Below are 23,043 nucleotides of genomic sequence, written 5' to 3' on the forward strand. Positions count from 1 at the left end.
TCTTTTCTGCATGGATCCCACACAATGATACATCACCCTCTTTCCCTTTACAGGCTCCTTATGTCCTTCTCTGGCACCATGAGTGTTACCTTCCTCTGATACTTGAGAAAAAGCTGCAGCTCTGTTAATATCCCCAGCCTGCTCAGCCACTCATCCCCAAGCAATTGTCATCTTCAGGGCAGGCTCCTCCACTTAGCCCATGAAGCACTAAGCCCATGCACTGGCTCTTTCCTCTTGCTGAAATCTTCTCCACCTCTATCCTTAGCAGACCTTATCCTTAGCCTCCACAGAAAAATCCATTTTCTCCACTTCATTATAAACTCAATGCTGAGCTGCCATCTTCATGCTGTTACTGCTTCATTTCCTTTTCTCAGGCTCTAAAATTACCACTGCCTGGTTTTGCTTTAATATCCTTCTACCTCCTCCAACTTTCTGAAATTCCATTCCTTGTTACACACCATGCTTGCAATTCTGTTCTTTTAAAACTGCTCCCTGGGGAAACTGGTCAGCAATCAAGAACAAATTGGAAAAAAAAAAATGGAGGAAAACCTATAATTAGATTAAAATTCCCTTAAAGTAAAAAAAATAACTAGATTTTTACAAAGCATTAGGAAGTTATCAAATCACATGCCAATTTCCTCATTATTACTATTGCTTTCTTTTTTCCTCCAAAGCACTGCCAAATGAGCCTATTATAAAACAGAGGCTAAAAATAACTATAAATTATTAATAAAATTGGCTAATATGTTTCCATTTTTCCCACTTGACTTTCATTGCAAAAATATACTTCAAGTATAAATGACAGAAAGATGTTAAAATCCTATTAAGCAATCTTCACAAGCATTTATTCAGTCAATTCTACTTGACCAGGAATCAGAGCATATATATACACATACATATGTATACATATATATATATATATATGCTTTTAAATACTCTTGTGTGCTACATAAAATATATACTCAAGATAGGCCATATTTTCTTTTCTAGTTTTGAAGTCTGATCTTTTATCCCATTTCCTGAGCTATTCACTGGATTTCTGTACAATGTGAATTTAAAAAAATATTGCTAGAACTTTCCCCCACTTTCCTGTTTGACCACATTTATATTGTAGTTCAAGTACAAAATATTCAGAGCAAGTAACTACCAATACAACTAAAAGGCTTCACTCAAACTCCACTTTCACCCTGTCAACATTTGGCAATTTTTTTTAAGCTTTCATTTAATCATAAATACTCCCAAAGACAAAAAAGGAAAAAATTTCTCAGCACATGCAACTGCTTCTCTAGAATGAACTGTTCTGAGATAGAAAAATCACAACCCCAGAAGAAATTTCCCGTAAAAGCTTAGTCTGTTATTAATACATTCATCCATTATGCAGAAGGTATTAGTTAACCAATAAATTATTTCTTGGAGTAACTGTAGTAGGTTTTACTAATTGAAAAGTTTAATGTCAGGCTCCACCATTCTGTTGTCTTCAAAGTTGCATCCATATAAATTAACATACATAAAAATAATTCAATGTTTAAAAGACTGCACACCAAAATAGTAGTTCCCTGCCTGCTTTTAAAAGAATAGGTTTTTGAATTTATTTTTACAAATTGAAGCTTTATATGGAAATTTACTCCATAACCCAAGATTATTAATGAAATAATTATTAAAAAATATGGTTTCTGTACACTTTTGTACCTTTTCCAGACGATTATGTTAGTTTTACCATCAAGTTTTCAGTGCTGTGATATGCAGGCTTCAAATATCGTAAAACATGTTTACAGACAATTATTTCAATTAAAGTAGCATTCCTATTAACTTTATGAAAATAATTTTGGCTCAAATTTCAAAGTTTGTGGGTAGTATATCTTTAAATTTGATATGCTACTGTAAGCATCGCACACTCTATACAGGAAATTTTTTGCTGACAACAAATTGTAAAAAATAATGAAACATCTGAGGTCTGATCTATTTTATGAACTTAAGAGCAGCTTTTCCAAAGTTTAAGACAAATACAAAAAATATTGCACAGCTTAAAATACAATTGTTTACATTCTGACTTCAATACAGTACAACTCAAGCATGAATGTAAAGAATTACCAGTTTGTATTGTGAGCCCAATTATTTGTGCCAGGTCAAACAATTTATAAAATTTTAACTAATATGTTTTAAATGTTTACTCGTTACAGGAGTTCTAAGCAAACTTTCTGAGGGTCTAAATACTCTTGCAAACCAACATTAAAATTTCTGAGCAGTAAAGGCCATTCAACCCACTACTCCCTCAAAAAGCTATCAGACAGTAAGCATATTGTGAAGTATACATTTTTATTTAACAATCCTAAAATAAGCTGTATTTACATATTATATAAATGTATGAAGTCTTAATATAAAATAGAAAACTGCATTGACTGAGGAAATCGCACTCCATATGGAGTTACTTACTGAAGACTATTTTTTTTATGAAATTTTACAATAATTTATATAAATTACCTCTTCCAAATTAGGTGATTTTTTTTTTAACTAATCCACACAATTTTGATGACTTTACAAACAACGGTGTACATTATAAACTTAAAAACAGTTACAGTATCTTCCGGCGCACAACTGGCTTTGGAAAATTAGACAGTCTTTTTTTGTTCTTTCGTAGAGTCTTCTCTACCACTTCCATGGTTTCTTTCTGTTTATTCTTTGTTCCATCCACTGGACTTCCAAAAGGAGAGATGAATTTTATTTCAACTGGTGGAGGTGACCAAGAACCTTCTTTTCTCGTGGTTCTGAAAATGAAGTACCAAATTTATTATTACCAACATTACAACATCATAATCAAAGAACTATTTCTGGGTTTCTTTGTAGACAGATCCAAGGCAGAAAAAGTATATAAATAAACTTCTTTTTGCTTTCAGTCCTTACCAAACTGCCTCAAGCATTCTCAGCCCCTACTTATATGATCTTTTAAGAGTGCCCCATCACAGCAAATGTCCTCATAGGAAGAGTTTTCCAAAAGGAACAAGAAAACCAGTCCAGAAACAAGAACTTCTCACAATATAAGAGCATGCCATCACTTCAAAGAGCAGTATCTGTTTGCCCTTTTCTATCCCCTCCCTCTTTTGTTTCCAGCAGAAAACTAAACTGTTAAATGAGGAAAATGATGCCTTTTATACCAGCAAGCTGGACAGGCTTGTGAAGTCCAAGCAGAACTGCACAGCAGAATAAGGAAGTTAGGTGGGTTAAGAGCTGAATGACTACCACAATAAAGGAAAGCAAATAATTATTCCAAACAAAAGTTCATACTTGCTTGCTTTCTTCATTTTGGATTTTGCAGTTCTGCCTCTCTTCGATTTTTGCTTTCCCACAGACTCTATGGATTTGGCATCCTCTTCTTTAGCTGGTAGCTCCTAGAATAAAGCAACACAAACATTACTCACACCCAAGTTTCTACACTTCTACAGAATACAAAGGAATGTTTCTTTCATGAAGAAGTCATGACAAAGTTATTTCCAAAAGCAGTACAGTTTCCCTCTGCAAAAAAACCCCTTGCATCTTGAACTACTGTGCCATAACAAAAGATCACATTCTGGATTAACAAATAACACACCACTAAGTTTAAAGAAAGATGCTCTGCTTTTTGTTGAACTCGAAGGAATGCTTATTAATTCTTGACTTACAGATTCAAAATTGATTTTTGTAGTAATTTTTTTCATCAAGGGAAAAAAAAATTAAATTGTTAAGCTCATTAATGTAAAGCTCTCTTTTTAGATATAACTTCAAGGAAAAAAGCAAGCCACTGCCAAGTATGATTTGAAAAAATGGCACAGAGCAAAAATCAAGAACACGAAGCAACTAGAGTTTTTACTTACTGATTCTTTCACAATCTGGGAAATGCTAGGTATATCTTTTGTCCTTGATCTCAAAAGAGGGGGAGAGAAGACAAACTGAGAAGTCAAGTCCGGCTCTATATCCTGAAGCTGCACGGGAATGTCTTCTTTTCCATCTATAATGACAATGCACTGTTAACACACATGTACATTACACAGAGACAGTGATGTTAAATTACAGCTGATAATCAAGAACACAAAGGCTTTCTGAAAGAACACGTCCAGTCAGGTTTAAAAACAACTCAATGTGTTTTTTCCCTAGTAACTGCCTCTTGGAATACAATCTTTTACACTGAATTGTGAAACAATGATAAACCAGAGTAGAAATTTTACCTGCACTTATATAATCAAAGATACTCCATTCAAGAGGCACTTAAAAATCTCAAAAAAATTTTTTATCATGTAGTGTAATAAAAAGTCCTGTGCTGCAATTTCACTTACAAAGTACATGTTCATGAAAAACAAACTCATAATTAAACAACTGCCTAGTTTGTTATAAGATGCAGCCCATTTCCAGTTAAAAACTGAACATAACTTCAAAGTGCCTCCTTTATTTCTCTGCTGGGTGGAAGGAGTGGTAATCACACACTAAGATACCCTCCAGTTTTCAAAACTGATGTTAACTTAATCTAATGAGAAAATTCAGATTAAAACTTCCTTTCACTGTACTCATGTTTCCTGCTCATGTTTCCACCACAACTATCCAGCTGCAGAGTTAAAAAAAAAGATTAGTTTTGTACGGTTACATTTTTTACAACACTTAAAGCAATCCTCAGTCCATTTTCTATAGTTTATAAACAGTAATATGCCCCATTTTACACGTAAGCATAGTGCACCACACCTACCTTCCAATTTCGACAGCTTTATGAGGGGAGGAGAGAAAACGAAGGTCTCGTGTTCCTCAATAGTCAGCTTTGTGAGAGGAGAAGAGATGATGAAAGCCTCATTTTGCTCAGCAGTCAGTTTCTGAACCATGGCAGCTTTGCGGACTCTGGTTCTTGTAACTCGGTCTGTTCCTGGGGTTTTCCCATGGCCTGATGGGTTTGTGTCTTCAAGCAGCAAAGGGCTCCCAACAGGTGCTTCAGGGAAGGCCTCCTGCCCTGTGCCATCTTCCAGCACCAAGCGTTTCTTTCTGCCCCGACGCCCTGTCCTCACTGCAGTCCTGGGTGTACTTGGTTCTTTTGGTTCTTCATTTAGCTGTGCAGGTGCTGGCTCCTGAGTATCCAGTTCTTCTGGTTTAGCATGTGCAGCTCTTCTCGTTCTTCTAGGAGTATCAAGGATTTCCACTTTCACACCTGCATGTGTGTCTTCCTGAGTACTGAGGGATTCTGTGTTGGCCAAGGGATTCTGTGCCCTCTTCCTAGCACTTCTTCTAGGAGTGACAGGAGTTTTAAATTCTGTTTGAGGAAGCGATGATTTAGACTGATCAAGGTCAGAACTTTCTGAGACTTCAGATGAACTGATCTTTCTTCTTCTGCCTCTTTTAGCTGGCACAGATAAAAGGACATGGTCACCAGGCAGCACCTCTTGATCCTTGACAACATTTTCAGTCACTTGTAAATTAAGAGTTTTTGCTTTTCTTGCACTTCTGCTGGGACTAACTGCTGGTTTTATCTTATGATCAGTGTCAGTTTGGCCAGTTTCTTGATCTCCTGCTGAACCTCTTCCTCCTCTAGTCCTTCTGGAAGTAACAGAAGCAATAATGCTACCTTCAGCAAAAGAAGCATCATCTTTAGCCTCTTCCAAGAGTTCAGATGCAGCTTCCCTTATTCTTCTCAATCCTCTTCTTGGAGTAACAGCTACAGACTGCACACTGATGGACAGTGTTTGTCCATCTGAATGGCTGCTTTCTATTTTTTCTAAATTAGTTGATTTAGGCTTTCTACCTCTTCTTGGAGTAACAGGCATCACAGGTATTTTCTCACCTTGAGCATTTTCATCTGTTTGAAGTCCAGAAGCCTCAGATGCCTCTTTTGTTCTCCTGGTACTTCTCCTAGGAGACAGTCCAAACAGAACTGGTGTGTCTTTCTTCAGTAGATGCTCATCATCTGCCAGTGGAATACTTCTACTCAACTGTCTCCTTGTGCGTGTTCTAGGAGTGAGGACAAGGTCTATTTGATGTCTACTGGTTTCATCTTCCACTCCTTCTGGCACAGTCATTAAGGAAGCTTTTGCCTTCTGGAATCTGGTTACCTTTTTACCTATGGTTTCATGAATAGACTGTTCTACAACTTCAGATGTAAATTCTTTACTTCTTGTGTCTTTGATTACATCCAGTAAGTTCTCTGCAATAGCTACCTTGATAGGTTCAGGCACATATGGGAGTGATTCTGCAGTATTTTGAGATTCTTGATCATTTGTTACAGTGCACACTGAGTTTGTAACATGTTCTTGGCTTTCAGTATTTCCTAAATTGTTCACAGGCTTTTCTTCTGTTGTTGTGCCAGTTGGTTTAGAAGCATCTATTCCTGCAGGGTCTTCCATCTCCACTTCACCTTCTTCTCCTTCCAAGACTAGAGTAAAATTACTCTGAGGTATAAAAAGCTCTCCGTCTCCCTCAGCTGCATCACATTCACCATCCTTATTATCAGGCAAATCAGATGCAAACTTTTGCTCTATAGTATCATAGCTGTACTGAAAATTGCCTGATGGATGTGGTTCACTATATGGTGAGGATCCACACGGTGCTTCTGAGGTTTGTGCCTTCACCACAATCTCTTCAGTTACCTAAAGTTAAAAAAAGCCTGTTAATGCATTATTAATTACCAAACAGACTAATTATCTTCACACAGCTATATGAAACCACACAAGGACAGTGAAATGCTCTTTTTCTTTTCAGATCATCCCTGAATGTAAGGTTAGAAACATACAATGTACTATTATAAAGTGTTATGCATTTAAGGGACAGAGAACAGAGTATGCAGTGTGTGCAATCACATGCTCCATTTCTGATACTCCTCTTCATGACTAATGAATTGTCACCACCCACAAAGTGAAGAGTTTTAAAATTCAAGCTGTACACACCACTGGCAGGAATCATCACATTGCAGTACTTTATGGACTGACTACAAATCCACACAGAGCAATCAACTCTGCATTTAACAGGGTAAAATACAATTATGTCCACAAAGTTTAAAGTTTCAGTCACAAGAGTTGTGACTGCAACATTTAGTTAAACTGATCAGCTATCACATCCAACAACATTGTGCTTTAAGGAATCACTTGGATTGCATGAGACAGGATGTGTATCTTGAACACTTCCACCTCATGTTCTGTAGTTCCCTGTACTAAGCAATTATTCTTCCCTTCTAGATCCACATGAGACACTTAAGCTTTCATGTAGAGAAAAAGTATTATCTGCTACTTATCTCAAGTGATTCAGATGGTCAAGAGAACATAGTCAATGTGTAAAGACCTTTGCCCAATCCTCTATGTTCTAGTGAGCCAAATGAATGCACACTTGTTTTTAAAAATAGTCTAGGCATTAATTTTGTTTCCACTACTGCAGCTCTGAAATACCCAAGTCTTGACAGGTTTTATTCTGTGTTTTAGATAGAGAAAATGCACAAGAAAAAAATTTATCTGCCCTTGTGTAATGGTTTTAACTTGTGCTAACTAGCTAAAGAAGCTGAGGTGTTGCTCTGTGCCTTCTACTTGTCAGGAAGACAGGACCATCTTCAACTTGCAAAGTATTTCCAATTTTGTAGAAAAACAGTTCACTTACATTACTTTCTTCAGTTTTAGGAACACTGTTAGAAACAGTTATTTCTTCCTGTGGAAAAGCAACTTTTTCTTCAATTTCGGCTACTTCTAGGTTATGTTCTTCAGGTAAATCCACACACTTCTCTTCGAGGTGGTTTTCTGAATGAGTACTAACCACATCTTCATCGTCAAGTAGATTTATCACAGCTGGAAGAGATATATATAACCTTAAATACTTTGTATAGCAGTTAGGTTAACGAAAAGATTTAAGTAACAGAAAGAGTAGGAGCCAACAATACAGTTCACAATACAGTCCATCCTGCCACATAAACTGGGTGTTCTCCAAAAACTAGAATGCCAGAACTGTATGTATGGTCAATGAGGAACCTCACAATTAATAAATAAATAAATAAATTTAAAAATCAACCTTTTGAAGACATTTGAAAATTTCAGAAACATAGGCTATCACAGGATGCATCATCTTCTACAATACTAACTCAAGCAGCAGGTGTCATAGCTCATGAATAAGTCATGGTGAACAATATTTAAATAAATACTGGTCTCTCCTTCAAATATTTTAAATATTATCAGTTTTCTGTTTACTGAGAACAGGAACATTGACTATGCATTTTCTTCAAGCACTTTCTTTGAGGAGGGCATGCTCTCTACAGCTTCATCAAAGTTGGCAGGAACACGCTAGCACTGCTTCAGTCTGGGACACCTGTAGTGGCACTGCAAATTACACATTTCACTTCAGGAGTTCAGCTACCTTAACTCACAAAACATCTCCAATGTATTATACGTACATTCACTGTCTGCTTGCAGGGATTCAGAAAGCTGTGGCTTTGCTGAGACTGGTATGGCTTTTTCTTTGGATGAATAGGATGCTTTGGACTCCTCGTGGTTTGTTTCACTTCATAAAGAGAAAGAGAGAAATTAGCCATAAAGCTTCAAAACAAACCTTGAAGAGCTTTACAAATTTTTTTCTCATGGTAGAATCTTCAAGCTTCAGAACAGAGCAATATAAATTAGAAATTCCTGTACAACATTTCTACATTCCTTTTGTAACACAATGAATAAAATACTCGACATTGTTCAACAGCAGATGATAACCATGGGGATGTATTAAAGACTGCTCTATTATTTGCCTTCTGTAGAAAGAGCAGAATTGCTATACTGAAGATTTAGAATAAACTGAACAACAGTTTGTACCAGTGTAAGATATCACTTAGAAATTAAGGGATATTTCATTGCTAACAGTCTCTCTCTATCTAAGCAGTTGCAGCTTTTGAAGTTCATACTGAAAAAACTGATTCCCTTTCCATAACAAACAGACGCTAATTAAGCACACAGAAAATAGAAAACAGGTGTATAAAATATTGCCAGAAAGTATCCAAACCTCAAAATAAACTCCCTAAAGTAACATGAATATCAGGTGAAATTTTTAACTATGCAACTGTCAGACAAAAGCTGGGCTTATGTTCACGTTATCTGTTTAGTAGCCCTCAAACTGTAAAAAGGTTTCTAGAGGCTGTTAGCATAAGATTTCTCATTGCATAGTGTCTGCAATGAGAAAAAAGGCTGAAATTGACAGTGAGTCAACTGGATTTACATCAATCCCAAATTTGTTCTGCTTACAGACAGAAAGGAGTAGGAAAGCCCCTGCATTTAAAAACACAGGAACAAACAAACATCAGGTCAAAATCACAGGCTTCAGCCACAGGAAAGCCAGCACTTACACAGTGCATTAATACAAAGATGTATCTATTTTATAAACTTACCCTTCACTTGCAGTCCCAAAAGGAGCAGCCTCAGCAGTTTTAAACACCAATTTACCATCCCCAGGAAGGGCAAGAAAATCTGCATTTGGTTCTTCCACAAATCCTACAAAAACAGACAGATGGATGACTCCCCTATTGCATGTAACATTGTTTCTTCTAAAATGTTTGTATGATTTTAAAGTCAGCCTTTCTGCATCTAACTACAAACACTCGGATCTGGAGAACTTTTACTTACATACGTGGAGCCTGTATCAGGACCTTTTTTCTTTTTTTCAGAAAGAAAAGGAGCTGAGGAGCTTCAAAAGCAACAATCACTCTCCAGTGAGAGTCATTCATTCCCAGCTCTTCATCACCACTCACCAGCTAGTGAGCTACATCACTTGTAACCTTCCAGTAGACTTGCTCATATGAGCAGATCCTCAGCAGCTAGACTGGCTGGAATGAGCTGAACTACAAAAGACCACCTAAAATAGGTTTGGAAAAGTTTGCACAAGCTGTTCAGGCAGCAAAATGAGTACATGTAACTGTAATAAGAAGCAGATACACAAGGAGACTCACTTCCAGAAGAAAACGACTTAACTGAACAACATGGAGATGGCTAAGAGAAAACAAATTATCTATTAAGTCAAAGCATTACATCTGCTAAACCTGCTGTAAAAAATGAGCAGCCTACAGAAGTATACCATGACCAAAAGTGTACATTTTCAGCTTGTTTCCCTCTCAAAACTCACACCAATCACTGCTGCCTCTCAGCTCTATTTACAGCAACAAGCTGTTCAGGCAAAAGCAGTATAAATTCATAATGTCCAGGATACTTAAGAAAGGGCTCACAACAGTGGCAATTTTGAAAGCCTAGGACAAGGAAATATCCAGGACACTCATGAACACTCATCATAACCGCTGCACTTATCAGCAATTTAACCTTCTGAAGACTTCCAAAAACATCAGAAACTTAGACTATTATAGGAAGAAATATACCAGCTTGTCTTCCTGGTTCTGAGGAAACTGGTTGTTTCAACTGGAAAGGTTTAACTTCGGCCATTTCATGGTCTTCCTCCTTTTCTGATTCTTGTAAATCAGCAGTTTCTTCAGTCGAAGATTTAGCTATTTTAGCAGCTACAAAGATGACATCATCTTCAAAATCGCCAGGTGATCTTGCATCATGGTACTCCAAAGTAGTTTGGTCTGACCTGACAGAGAAGTTACTGTTTTCTTGGCTGAAATCCACATTGTCCAAACCATCTCCAGGTACATTTTCTGCAGACTCTTCCATTTCAGCATGATCATCCTCAGGATTGCTCAGAGTAAGCAGAGTTGTTTTATCTCCACTTTCAAACCAAGCATTCTCTACCACTCCATGGTGATGCTCAGATGAAGCTCCAGCTAGTGCTTTATTATCTCCTCTTACCTGAATTAAAAAAACCAAAAAACATGCATATGCTTTTTGTCAAAGCAATAAAAAAAGAACAAACTACAGTTTACAAATGTCACCTTAAGCATGGCATGACAATGGACTAGATTCTCATTCTAGCGCTATCTTAGCTTTTTAAGCTGGTTGTAAAATTAATTACACTATTGACTGCTTAATGAGTTTTCAGAAACTTAGGGAATTAAGATGCAGTGGGTCTTGGAAGTGCCTGCTTATACTGTCATCTCAAGGCAGTTCACTGGTATCAATACTGTGTTTTCAGGAAGAGGAAACTTTTCATACTGAAAACCATAACTTGAGGTTGTCTTTTTTGTTTTTTATGCTCGCCTTTTCAACTTCTATGTACCACTGAAATATTTTAGTGTTCACCATGCCTGTAGTGTGGAAAAAGTAAATTATTCTGGCCCCACTGCATTAGTAGTAAGAACTTCATACAGGAGGAGAGTGAGTCTCCTGTTACAATTGAGTAGCTCTTTAACAGGCAACAAAAGATACAATAAAAATAGATTATGCCAACTTGTTAGTCGTATGGAAAGTTCATACATGCAAATACTACCTCATGACCCTGGTCTGCCCTGAATTTTGTACAACACTGCATGATGACCTGAATCATGGAATCCTACTGACAGAAGAAAAGGAGGAGTAGAAGGGGGCAACTTTCAGATGGATCAACTTCGTTTGACTACTAAACAAATGCTACTCCTGGTATAAGGCAAGAAACAAATCCAAAAACTGTAGGGCTAGAGAACAGACACCGGTACAGCTCTCCTCATCAGGAGTTTATTTTTACCATACCTTAAGTAAACCCAATCTTTCACAGAATCATAGAATAACTAAGGCTAGAAAAGACCTTCAAGATTGAGTCATTGTTAAGCTTGCACAAAGCTTAACAAGCCCAAACATCTCTATTCCTTACCATCCTGCCATACCACCGTTTGAAAAGGCAGAGCAGGAAGCTGAATGAGCCATTTGGAACACTCATTGCTCCTATCAACACTTGAGCAAAAACCACCAAGGTCACTGGCATTTATTATGAGTATGTGCCTGCTGGCATGTGACATTACAGAAGGTTGAATGTAATTTGCTTTGTCCAAATTCAAGCCTGCCATTCCAATTTGCAGTTCCAAGTCTGAATAGAAAGAGTTCTGGCTAACTTTCAGAAAAACTTAATCAAATCACAGTCTATAAAGCCTTTTAACTGTAAAAATCAGTAGCTACAGGTCAGCTTACCCCAGCAGTCCATTTTGCATGTGAGCTCTCTTCCCTGAAAGATATTCTAGGTTCCTTTGCTCGTAGAGGAGGAGTAACTGATCGTCCTGGAGATGCAGAAGGAGTTGCTAGGGGTGTGGTGCGAAGACTGGATCTGAGAATAGACTGAGGAGTAAACCCAGGAAAACCAGAAGATGTGGCCAAAACTTTAGCTCTCTAGGAAGAGAAATAAAATTGTTAAATTACAAACAGTCTGTACCAGGAGAGGACAAAGTTTTGCCTATGCGCTGCTCTTTTTCCAAAGGTACAAAAACCTTATTGATTCAGCACTGTGCTGTTTGTTTCTACTGGCTTTTTTGTTGTTTTTTAACTGCCAAAAGAAAATGCCATCTTTTCAAATTAATCCTCCCAAGGATATGGCACCTTGTTTACTGAAATACTACCTCCTATCCCAGTAAATTTTTCTCTTCTAGAAGGCATACAACTTCAAATGTTACCCTTGAGACAGGGACTGAAAACACCGTTACACAAAATGTCTTATTTTTTCACTAATTAATTGATCCTAACACTATAATAAATCAAGTGACATTGCCATAAAAATACCCACACACATTCATCCAGAAGCATTCAGGTCTTCCTACCTCAGCTCAAAAAAGATTTTACGGAATTGAAAGGGTTTAAAATGAGGATAATAGAACTAGCTTAAGGATATGGACAGTATTGAATAAGGAAAAAAAAAATTATAATAGTTATAATACAGAAAAATCAAAACTACTTTGTTCAGCTAGGCAAAGGCAGAAAGATCAGCACCAAGAAGATAGGGAAAGTGTTTTTGCTTCACTTAACTGACATCACTCAGCTGTCATTCACTTAACTGGATCAAGAAACTGAAGCTTGTAGGTATGGAAGTCTAACTGTGCTACGGAACTTAAGTAATGAGATGGTGAAGCTACAAATTGCATCTTGAACTATCTAGGTATATTGAAAAATCCAATTTTCACCTACTTTGTTCCATGCAATAAAACCAGGTGTGTTCCCCAAAGCTATGGGACAATATGCATACTGCACTGCTACTAAATTAGAACTGAACTTTCCCACTTCAAAACTGTTCCCAATAAACTGCTTCTAAAAGAACTGTATAGAAAATAGCCACATGCATACTGAAAATATTCCACAATTTGAATCCAACAGCATTTGTAATGAATACTTTGGTGTTTTCATTTTAAATACAAACCTTAACCACAAGAGGAGTTTCTAGTAAATGCAGCTCTGATGCTCCTGAAAAGTTCTTTTGTGAGATGGAACCATGCATATGTGATCTCAGTGGGCTGGATGCCATGAATGAAGTAGAAGCTCTGTACGGAGACTGCCAGTCAGCACCCTGTGCTGCAGAACAGGAAGGAACAGGACGAACCACCAAATCCAGCAATCTGTTAAGATACACCATTTAACATATGAAAATAAACAAACAAATAAATTAATAAAGATCATGCTGCATTCAAGAAATCTGAGATGATGCATAACAAAAAATGAACACAAAATACAGATGAACCTTCGCTGTTCAGGTGGCATATCAGGCCCATGAACAAGATACAGGCTTTTTTTTAATAATTATTTTTTTACATTGTTTACTTTATTATTGCCTACTTAATTTCCCCAATCACTGCCTCTGAGGCTAGAGTAATCCAATTTTGATTTGCACAAGTGATATAATTCTCATGCCAGAAGATTCATTTACATTGCAATGCTGAAAGCACTTCAAATTCTCCACTTATTTGTGTCCCTAGAATTGACCATTTCTTTAACAGATAGAAAAACTAAATGCAAGCAGAATAACTAGAAAACAGCACACACACACATATATATGAAAAGCAAGAGCCTTTTTCAAATATTCCTTCCATAGATCTAACTATACCTGGAACATTTTCGTGAAAAGTTTGTGAGTGGTGTCCCAACAAATGCATCACGCAACTCTACATCAGGGAGAGGATGTCTTCTGACTTGCAGCTCTGTAGCTCTAGGGCTAGAATTTGGAAGGAAGATGTAAAGGGAAATGTAACTGGCTTTCATCCCCTGAAGTCCAAACATACCAGAATTCAAGTTCATTTAGCTGTATCAGGTGTAGGGAAATCAGACAACTACTAGACTCTTTTCTGCTCTTTATCATTCTGCCTATTTTTAGGTAAAAAAAGCAAGAAATAAGGCAGAAACTGGTGGAAGATTACTATTTAATCACACAATCAAGAGTATCAAAATCTATATACCAACAGCATGAGGGTAATCATAGTTCTAGTTTCAGCTATCATAAATGCTATCAAAACATTCACCATCATGTTAATATATGTATTTGCATAAGTAATTATCATAGCAGAAAATATCTCTCTCCAGATATTACTGATGATGTCTTGGCTCTTATACATTCTATGGTGTATAAGGAAAAAAGCCAAACAAAGGTGCACCTTCCCTTCCAAAACACTAACATTATCCACATTGATTTTCCTCTCTCTCTCTCTTTCTCTCTTCCTCTCTCTCTCTCTCTCTCTCTCCAAACACATAGCTCAAGAAAAAAGGGTTTTTAAAAGGCTGCTTACCTATCATATTGCGAGAAACTGGTTTTCTGCTCATTTCCTACCCATACTTCTCCAATTTTGGACAACACATTACTGATGAAAGTTGCTCTGGTACGCACATTTCCTGCATTAGCTTGCTTTGTTACTGTTGATAATGGCTTTGGTCTTGTGACTGTAGAGCAAGAAAGAAAATTTATCAGCCTTATGTCAAAGTGATGGTTAGTTGTCCATTTTATTTCCCATGCCTAAATTACCTTCTCTTAAGACTGATGAAGGCAAACGATAAGGCTTGGCTCTCTCAACAGCCAGCTTCCTTTGAATTCTAGGCAGGATCTTGCCATAGTGGTCTAATATAGAATTTCTGGCATCTGCTCTCTCTCTCAAGCGAGGATCACAATCATTCTGATGAATGAAAAGCATAAATCAAAATGTAAATTGATTACAAGCAGTTCATTGTACACTGCACAACTGTGCTTTGCCTTATTAGTGAGTAAGTTCCCTCTACCTATAGATTAAAACACAGACACTGCACAGAAGAGCAGCAAGTTCTACACATCAGCACAAATTTCATCTTGAGCAAAATGGAAGACTAAAATAACAACAACCTACAATGTGGAAGTTAAAACCATTCTGACACTCTGCAGAGTTTTAGTCTGATACACTTGTTATGACCTGCAATTTTCAACAGCTTAAAAAACGCAGGCTCTTTTTTCCTGAAACACCAATGCCCAAGATGATTGAATATACAGGACAACTGCAAATTACCCTAGGCAAAAATGATGTGACTATTAAACACATCAGAAAAAGCCACCTACATACACCAGCTGCCTGGATTAAAGAACCAAACCTTCCAAAACCACCTTTTAAGTTTAATTCACTGGATCAGTAAACAGCAAATGCATCACAAATGCATAAGAGAAATTAACATTAAATCTGGCTATTCTGAGGGAAAAAGAAACCCAACAAACAAACCCAAAAACCAGCACACAAATTTTATCGGTGGATTGATATCCAGCCTGCTCTCAGGTAGAAAAATCAAGTTGCAAGATACAAGAGATTATATACAACATACTCTTCATTCCACAGAAGCGAGTGACACAGCTTTTAGTATGTAACATACATATATCAATAGCTGAATTATAAGATTGGCTATTAAGAAATATATTTATTCCTCAGATGCAAACAAAGTGTTTTACAATGTTCTGTAAAATTGACTTTTTAACTTCACAGAGTAGCTTTGAAGCAGTGAAATAATTTGTTCAAATTCTAGGTTCAGCTGTAACTTAAGCTGTAGAAACTTAAAAAAAAAAAAAAAAAAAAAAAAAAAAGTAGGATTTTTATTTAGCATTGAAAACCGTTGAGTAACCCAAACCAGAAGTTGGCATACATGACAGAGCTTCTACACTTACTGTAAGATCAGCTTTCATTGACTGATTCAACTGTATTGCTGGGATATAGTTGGAATGCTGAAGATGGTGGACCAAAAGAAATTCATTATTCTGAACCCCAGAGTTGGTCTGCAAAAACCTCTCCAAACTCTCCTATAGGAAAGGACACATTAAAAAAATTATTATGATTCTGCCTCTTCTCCTTTCAAACAGATGATTAAAACTTCTTGTGGTCTACACTTACTTGTTCAGTGGCAGTGAAAGGTAGCTTCAGTAAGTCTTGCATTAGTCCCATCTCCTGACAGATTTCATACATGTGTTTTAGCAGCTCTTCCACGTTTAACTTAGTGGTGTGTTGTTGTACCAGACCCCAAGCCTCCACCATGCACCTGCAATCAATTTTTTTGATATGTAGAGGAATATTCATTGCATAAACAAAATATGCCTCAAAATTATTACATTCAAATTTTAGTGGAAATTCAGGAGATAGTGATTTGTATTCTTTGTTTGCCAACTTTGTGTCTCAATGCCAAAATGGTGAGAGGTATTTACCTATTGGACAACAACACGGTGAGGAAAAGCCGCACTTCGCTGCTGCTCGCCATCGATGGCTTCATCATCTGCACGTATCTGAGGGCTCGTCTGTGCTCTCCTTGGCACATGAGAGACTGAATAATCCTCATGTGTTGCCATGACACAGTTTTGATTGTAGCTGGATGAAAGAGCAGGGCCAGGGAATTCTGTAGAAGTTAGGGATCAGGTTTATAAAACACTTACACACACACAGGCAACAAAAACGTTCTTTTTAAGTAAGGGTGAATGTGTGTAAAATAAACTTTTATGAATAATTAATGAAGTACTTGATACAGGACATGTGAATAAAAATTCTACAGTATTCCCACAAAAAATGTTTAGTTACACACACAGGACATGAGGTTACCCATTTAAAGACAGTAACTCACACTTTGATAGGTTTATCAAATCTCTTTATAAAGAGATTTTTAGTAATACATTACTAAATAATAAGTTGTTCTCCCAGACAATATTATTATTAATATGTTACACTATTATATTGACATTATGACAAGCAAAGAACAATTTTCAGCATCAGAAAAAACATGAATTAGGTTTGAAAGTCAGTTTTGCTGTCTTTCATTTCAAATCTTGCTTATGAGCAAACTATGATTATAGTTTCAATACTAAGGGTGCCTACAACACTGATTTTGAGAAAGTGCTCAACTGGTCTGCTGAAAATAACCTACACAGATGCCTTTGAAAATGCAAATATCAAGCATTATTAAAGTTGATTTATTCTGTTTTCAATTTCAATCAATTCCTGTTAAAGTGATTAAAATTAAATTTCAAATAATAATTTATTGCTGAAGATGTCATACCATACAAAAAAGCCTCTAATGTTTTAGCACCTATTAGCTAAGCACCAATTTTTTATAGTCATTCTATAGATCATAGCTTTATACTCCAATGGATGTTGAACTAAACTATATCATACTTACTTCATAATCGTTGTGATCTAGAAGCCAAAAACCTTGGATAAGCTTAACAAGACCCCAAGGGATAGCAAAGGCTGTTGGGAAGGAGTCGATTGAAGTTTCTGTTTTGTTTGGAATGGAATGCATGATATCTAGCAGCAAGTAAATTGTCTGATATCAAGTATTTAATTAAGGCTAATAAATTTGTAAGAAAAAAAACCATAATGAAATAAGACTATTAAGAGTGGTAGGAAGCAGAAAGTACTAATGAATTTCTTTTGCCATTTTCAGATATTATGCCTAATGACAGTCAGGTCCTAAAAAAATTGTATTTTGAATAAATAACCAGAAAGAAATAAACTTTGATTTAGGCATTCAAAAAGGCTCGCTTTATATATTCAAATACTCCTGTTACAAACTCAGGCTCTCTCTTCAGTCAGTGGAGTTACCAGTTGGATATTCAAACATTTGAACACCCAAAGCTTAATTAACAAAGCAAACAAATTTTAGAGTTGTACTTTTTTTCCTCTCATTTGTAGAGTGCATAAAACAATGTAAATTATGGTGTTTTGCAATACAATTCAGATGGCATTGACACTGGTAGTGTCATTTTCTCCTCGTGGCATCTGTTTTTAGGGACATGATCCAATAAAACAGCTCTGAGGTACAACAGTTTCTAAACAACCTCTAACCTAAACTTCTTACATCAGGCAACAACATTACGTATATCTCAGCAGTTTAAAAATTCAGTTTTTGCCCAAAGAAACTGTTTATTATTCTGTGTGTTTGAACTGTTCTTTTTAACAGAACAAAAGGAAGAACTGTTTGCTGTGCTGGAAAATAAATTATGTCAGCAAAAATCAGGTACTGGTTAGAAATCCTTCTGCTCTGAATCAGCACATTTTAGTGGATCACACTAGTAAGACATTTGCTTCAGATATAGGTGCTTTTGAAAAATTAAAAACTGTCTAAATTTTTAGAAAAACTAGAGGGCATTTTTATCTTTAACATTTCTTAGTAAACCTCTTTTCTCAACCCAGAAAATATTTTGCAACAAAACATTAAAAAAAAATATAGAGTCCATAATGCAAAGAAATAAAATAATGATTCTGTCTTGTTATTCTAAACTAAATGTCTTTCACTTCCATTGTTTTTGAAGCATAAATTTTAAGAGCTATTAAACACAGGTGAGAAACTTTTAAGAATATTTATGTGTCTCTACTAAAAGTGCAATAAAATAACTAGCAAGGATACAATTGCATGTTTGTAACTTTCTTCGACTCCTTCTAGCAAGTAGAGATCCAGCAGTGCCTGAAATGAAAAATTAAAAGTTTAACAACTATTATCAGAAATCATTGGCTTTTAGGTGGGGTTTTGGGGAAGGGGGTGGTTCTTGTGATTTGCAGTGAACATAACACTTACATGTAAACTAGCAGGTGGATATTTCCCAGTTCCCCCTTCCTCTCTCTGCCACAACTTCTCCACTTGGTCTCCTAACTGGGAAATCATTCCATCAATCATCAAGCAGTCGGAATCCCATTTTCCTCTGGAAAAAAAAAGTAGGAAGCATTTGGACAGAGTAAAACTAATTCCAGCCTCTCAGTGTAACAGATTTCCTCCAATAAAAAAAACAAAAAAAAGTTCCCATGAGTCAAAAAAAGTAACAAACATACAAAGGCATTATTTTGACTTGGAATAGACATGAAAGACATTTCGGAGCCAGATGAAAGATGTTCATTAGATCACATTCTGTGATTAAAGGAGTTCAAAATAGAAAACCTAAAAGCTCTCTTATTAAGGGAAAAGTTGATATGACCTCTTAGCTTTCAGGTTTTCTTTTTTGTTGTATTACTTGTAGTACAAGCAAGTAGCAGCAAAGTTTAAGTGCCAAAATTCATCTCACATCATCTAACAGGGAACACAACAGTCTCAAAACTGTACAATAACCAAATAAAACCTAGTATAACCTAACCCAAGGGATATCACCTGTATGCCAGTAAACCTGTCCAGGAAGGAGTTTACATTAGTAAGTGACTTCCATCCAATAGCCAGTAGAGTGCTAGGTGTGGCAACTACCCCTAACTCTGACTATCTGACTGAATTATATAAATATACTTGTAAGTAGGAGATTTAGGCCAATACAATTATTACCATCTGTTACTAGCAAATGAAAGGGATCACTGTTGTCTTTTTCTAAAACCTGCTTCCTTCTGTGTCCAAAAGAATTGTACTGTGAACACCATGCTTTGCTGAACTGGAGACAGCTGATGCTACCTGAATCACGTGGTCTTTTTCAGAAGTAACAAATTATATAGAACTGACAACACTACTAAAAAATTATGATACCAATGATAACCTCTGCACTGAGCAGAGGTATATATAAACATTTTAGCACAGGAAAGTAACCTCTCTGCTCAACAGAACACATCCATCAGAGAGGTTAAGAGTACAGCCAGCAAATGCACTAAGCATAGCAAATACAACTGTTGATAAAAAAAGCCATTCACTTCCAATTCTAAATTGTAATGGAGATGCTCCAGAATGTTCATGTAAGGCTCACCTTGATAAACATTCAAGTTTCTGTCGATGACTGGTATAGTAGCTCTGAATCAGAGGATAATTGTAGAAAGGTCTAGACAAATGCATATTGTCATCTATAGGAAATAAAGTAAAAGCAAGTTAAAAAAGTAGTATCATGTTTTTACACCAAGATGTTTGACTAAAAAGGCATTATCACACAAGCTAAGCACCAAGAAGCCTCCAGCCAACTCTGAAAGAAGCCAATCATGGTTTTACCTTTAATGAAAGAAATACAAGACCCAAGACTCTACTCCTTCTTGTCTCCAGTAACATTTCAGGCTTATACATGAGGTACCACTCAGAAGGTGTAATATAAACTGAACTTCACTATAAAAAACAGTTCTCAAAAGGAATGTTTTGGGGTTTTTTTAATGTATCATGAAAGCATTTCTAAGACAATCAAGGCTGACAATAGAATTTATAATATATCTACATAAAGAAGCCTTTCCAATGTGTAGTTTTCCTCAAGAAGAGACCAAAAGGTTTCAAACAGGTAGGTAATGCTTTCACTGTAAAAAACAAGCATTCCAGTATTGGTTGGTTGTTTTTTGTTTAAAATTTCATGTATTCCAAGCTGTGGACATAAGCAACTACTTAAGTCAGAGACTTACTGCTATTTCTAAAAAAACACCCTGGAAAAAAAACCAGTTGCATTATTCTCCACTACACACTTGAAAAAACACTAAAATCTGTTTCAGCAACTGAACTTCAGCATCCCCTTTCACTGAACCAACATGACTTGTTACTGAAAAAGCTTGAGAAAAGCATGGCTACGAATGTGGCAGGGGAATCAATTACTGCATTATTTCCTTGTTACAAATGTATTACAGTTTACCTAAACCCTCTGGAAGGAGACCAGAGCGACAGAACCAGAGGACCACTTGTGCGTACAAAGAAATGAGGCCAGTTATCATCTGCTTGTTTTTCAAGTCCGCAAAACCTGAAAAAAAGACATAAGATTTTTGTTATTCCTTTCTTTTTTACAGAATTCTCTTCATCAGACTAAACAGAAATTATACAAACAATACAGCAATCTTTGTCTTTGCATTTTTCACTCTGTATCATTTTCTTACTTGAAGAAAAACCCACAATCTCTACCAAAAAGCTATTCTTAAAAAGAACCAGATTCACTAAGGATTAAAATTAAAAAATGATAGTCTGAACTATTAAATACACTCATGAATAAGACAGTTGTTTCCAAGTAGCAGGTTTTTACTACAGCAAAGAGAAAGATTTTTCCCCAATAACCAAACAACAATTCAGTAGATAAAAAGCTAGAAAAACTCAACTAACTCAGTCATTTATGTGTCAATTTTTCTAGAAATGTGCAATACAATACTTGCATGCAATTAAAATTTGCTAGCTAAGAATTCAAAGAATCCTTTTCTGCATTTCCACATCCAGCAGCTCTAACTTCAACCCAGTTGCCTACACAGCTCCTTGCTGAAGGTAGCCTCCCCTTCCCACTTCCATAAACTCCACAAAAACTTCCTCGAACTCAGCACATAGTAGGTGGGAGCCACAACTTCTCAGATTTAAGCCCCTTCTCCTAGCAAAATCTGACTGTCTTCCAATCACCAAAAATAAAACATTGCCACAATTACAACCCAAGTGTAATTCCAAACCATAATAAAACATACCAAAGAAAAGATCTAGCAACACTATTACAAACCTCTTTCAGTAAGCTCGTGTGCTTCTGTTAGAAAACAGTTTAAGACTGTGCCAAGGTTGCTCAAAAGCAACTGGCAGTTCTGCAGAGACTGTAGTGTCTGTGGGTCAATGAAGTTGCAAGAGCCATCAAACAGCGGAACACCTTTTCAAGAATAAATATTCAATCATTAGGCTACGGAGCAATTTCACAGTTTCAACATACACAAAGAACAGTGTGCAGTATCACATACTGGCAGACACTGAACAAGCTCAATTAGAAATAATTATCTAATAGCTGCAGAGTAACTACACGAGTACTCACATATCTGGTCAAATTCATCTTTAGTAGTGATCACTTTGTTCCACGTCCACTCAAGAACAAACCGTAAATTAACAGCAGAACTTGGCTGCTCTTTAAAAAAAAAACAAAACAAAAAAAATAAACAGAAAAAAGAAATGAATCAACAATTTCAAACTATATATAAAAAAAATATATAAAATCAAACCAACGTAAGAAAAATTACCTTCAGATGTCCAATGTTTAATGAATCCAGTCAGAAGTTCTAAAGAACTTGTCCGGACAGCAGCCGACAATATTGCTTCTAACTGCTCTTCCTAAAGGTAACAGATAAAATGCAATTAGATTCTTTCACACTTTCAATATCTGAACCATCAACACAAAGTGTTTGTTTCTAACAGTGTTTACTCATTCAGACATCACAAAGCCAACAGTACACATGCAACTAATCCCACAATCTTTTTCGTATTTCTAGCCACAGGCTGGACTGCTTGCTGGTCTGAGGAACCACACTAACTCTTCTTCTGACATTTCAACTTACTGAAGGCTATTTCTAATCTTCATTTGCATGCCTCTGCATTGTAGTCTTAAATTATTGAGTTCTAGTTAACTGTTTTCAATAATATCCTCTGCTAATATCCATTAAGTACTTTGTGTGGATAAGTTTGCCATCACGAAGGCATAAAGAGGGCAGGACCCATACAACTGTGCAATATTTGCATGGAAACAGTGAAGCTAAGGTCAAGCAGCTTGCTGGACCATGAAGACATAAAGCACTTTTTGACACCCAGAACATTAATTAAAGATTTTCTAAAATAAAAAAAGAAGAGAAGCGAATAAATTTGAATAGGTTTAAAATTTAGGCTGTTCAAATATGGTATCATAATGTAGTGGTATTCCTTTAGAAGGATAATGCATAGGTATGCAAAGACATGCAATATGAAGTAGTAGCTTATTTCAGATAGTGCTCTGATAAGTCTTTCAGGGGAAATGATAATTCGTAAGATTTTTCTTTTTTTCTTTTTAGTTTGTTTTTTTAAACATTTTAAAGTATCTTTCTCTTCTAAGAAAAATCATTAC

At 36.3% G+C, this 23,043-nt stretch overlaps 1 protein-coding gene across 1 annotated transcript in view; it reads right to left on the minus strand.

Moving 5' to 3' along the window:
* The window catches only part of AHCTF1 (AT-hook containing transcription factor 1), a 44,372-nt gene that overhangs the window by 1,068 nt on the left and 20,261 nt on the right, over window positions 1–23,043 (minus strand). The window contains exons 14-37 of the mRNA XM_071739133.1: window positions 22,190–22,280; window positions 21,988–22,077; window positions 21,688–21,828; window positions 20,851–20,955; window positions 19,996–20,089; window positions 18,858–18,981; window positions 18,690–18,746; window positions 17,460–17,606; window positions 16,498–16,685; window positions 16,190–16,334; window positions 15,967–16,098; window positions 14,812–14,959; window positions 14,579–14,729; window positions 13,903–14,010; window positions 13,222–13,417; window positions 12,009–12,203; window positions 10,328–10,757; window positions 9,350–9,452; window positions 8,375–8,481; window positions 7,591–7,775; window positions 4,712–6,593; window positions 3,849–3,982; window positions 3,283–3,386; window positions 24–2,765 (exon numbers count right to left, since the gene is read on the minus strand). Of these exons, the coding sequence (XP_071595234.1) occupies window positions 2,573–2,765; window positions 3,283–3,386; window positions 3,849–3,982; window positions 4,712–6,593; window positions 7,591–7,775; window positions 8,375–8,481; window positions 9,350–9,452; window positions 10,328–10,757; window positions 12,009–12,203; window positions 13,222–13,417; window positions 13,903–14,010; window positions 14,579–14,729; window positions 14,812–14,959; window positions 15,967–16,098; window positions 16,190–16,334; window positions 16,498–16,685; window positions 17,460–17,606; window positions 18,690–18,746; window positions 18,858–18,981; window positions 19,996–20,089; window positions 20,851–20,955; window positions 21,688–21,828; window positions 21,988–22,077; window positions 22,190–22,280 (5,250 nt within the window). The 3' untranslated portion in view covers window positions 24–2,572. The remainder of the gene's footprint in view (window positions 1–23; window positions 2,766–3,282; window positions 3,387–3,848; window positions 3,983–4,711; window positions 6,594–7,590; window positions 7,776–8,374; window positions 8,482–9,349; window positions 9,453–10,327; window positions 10,758–12,008; window positions 12,204–13,221; window positions 13,418–13,902; window positions 14,011–14,578; window positions 14,730–14,811; window positions 14,960–15,966; window positions 16,099–16,189; window positions 16,335–16,497; window positions 16,686–17,459; window positions 17,607–18,689; window positions 18,747–18,857; window positions 18,982–19,995; window positions 20,090–20,850; window positions 20,956–21,687; window positions 21,829–21,987; window positions 22,078–22,189; window positions 22,281–23,043) is intronic.

The sequence above is a fragment of the Heliangelus exortis genome, chromosome 3 (assembly GCF_036169615.1).
Source record: "Heliangelus exortis chromosome 3, bHelExo1.hap1, whole genome shotgun sequence".
NCBI classification, from domain to species: Eukaryota; Metazoa; Chordata; class Aves; order Apodiformes; family Trochilidae; genus Heliangelus; species Heliangelus exortis.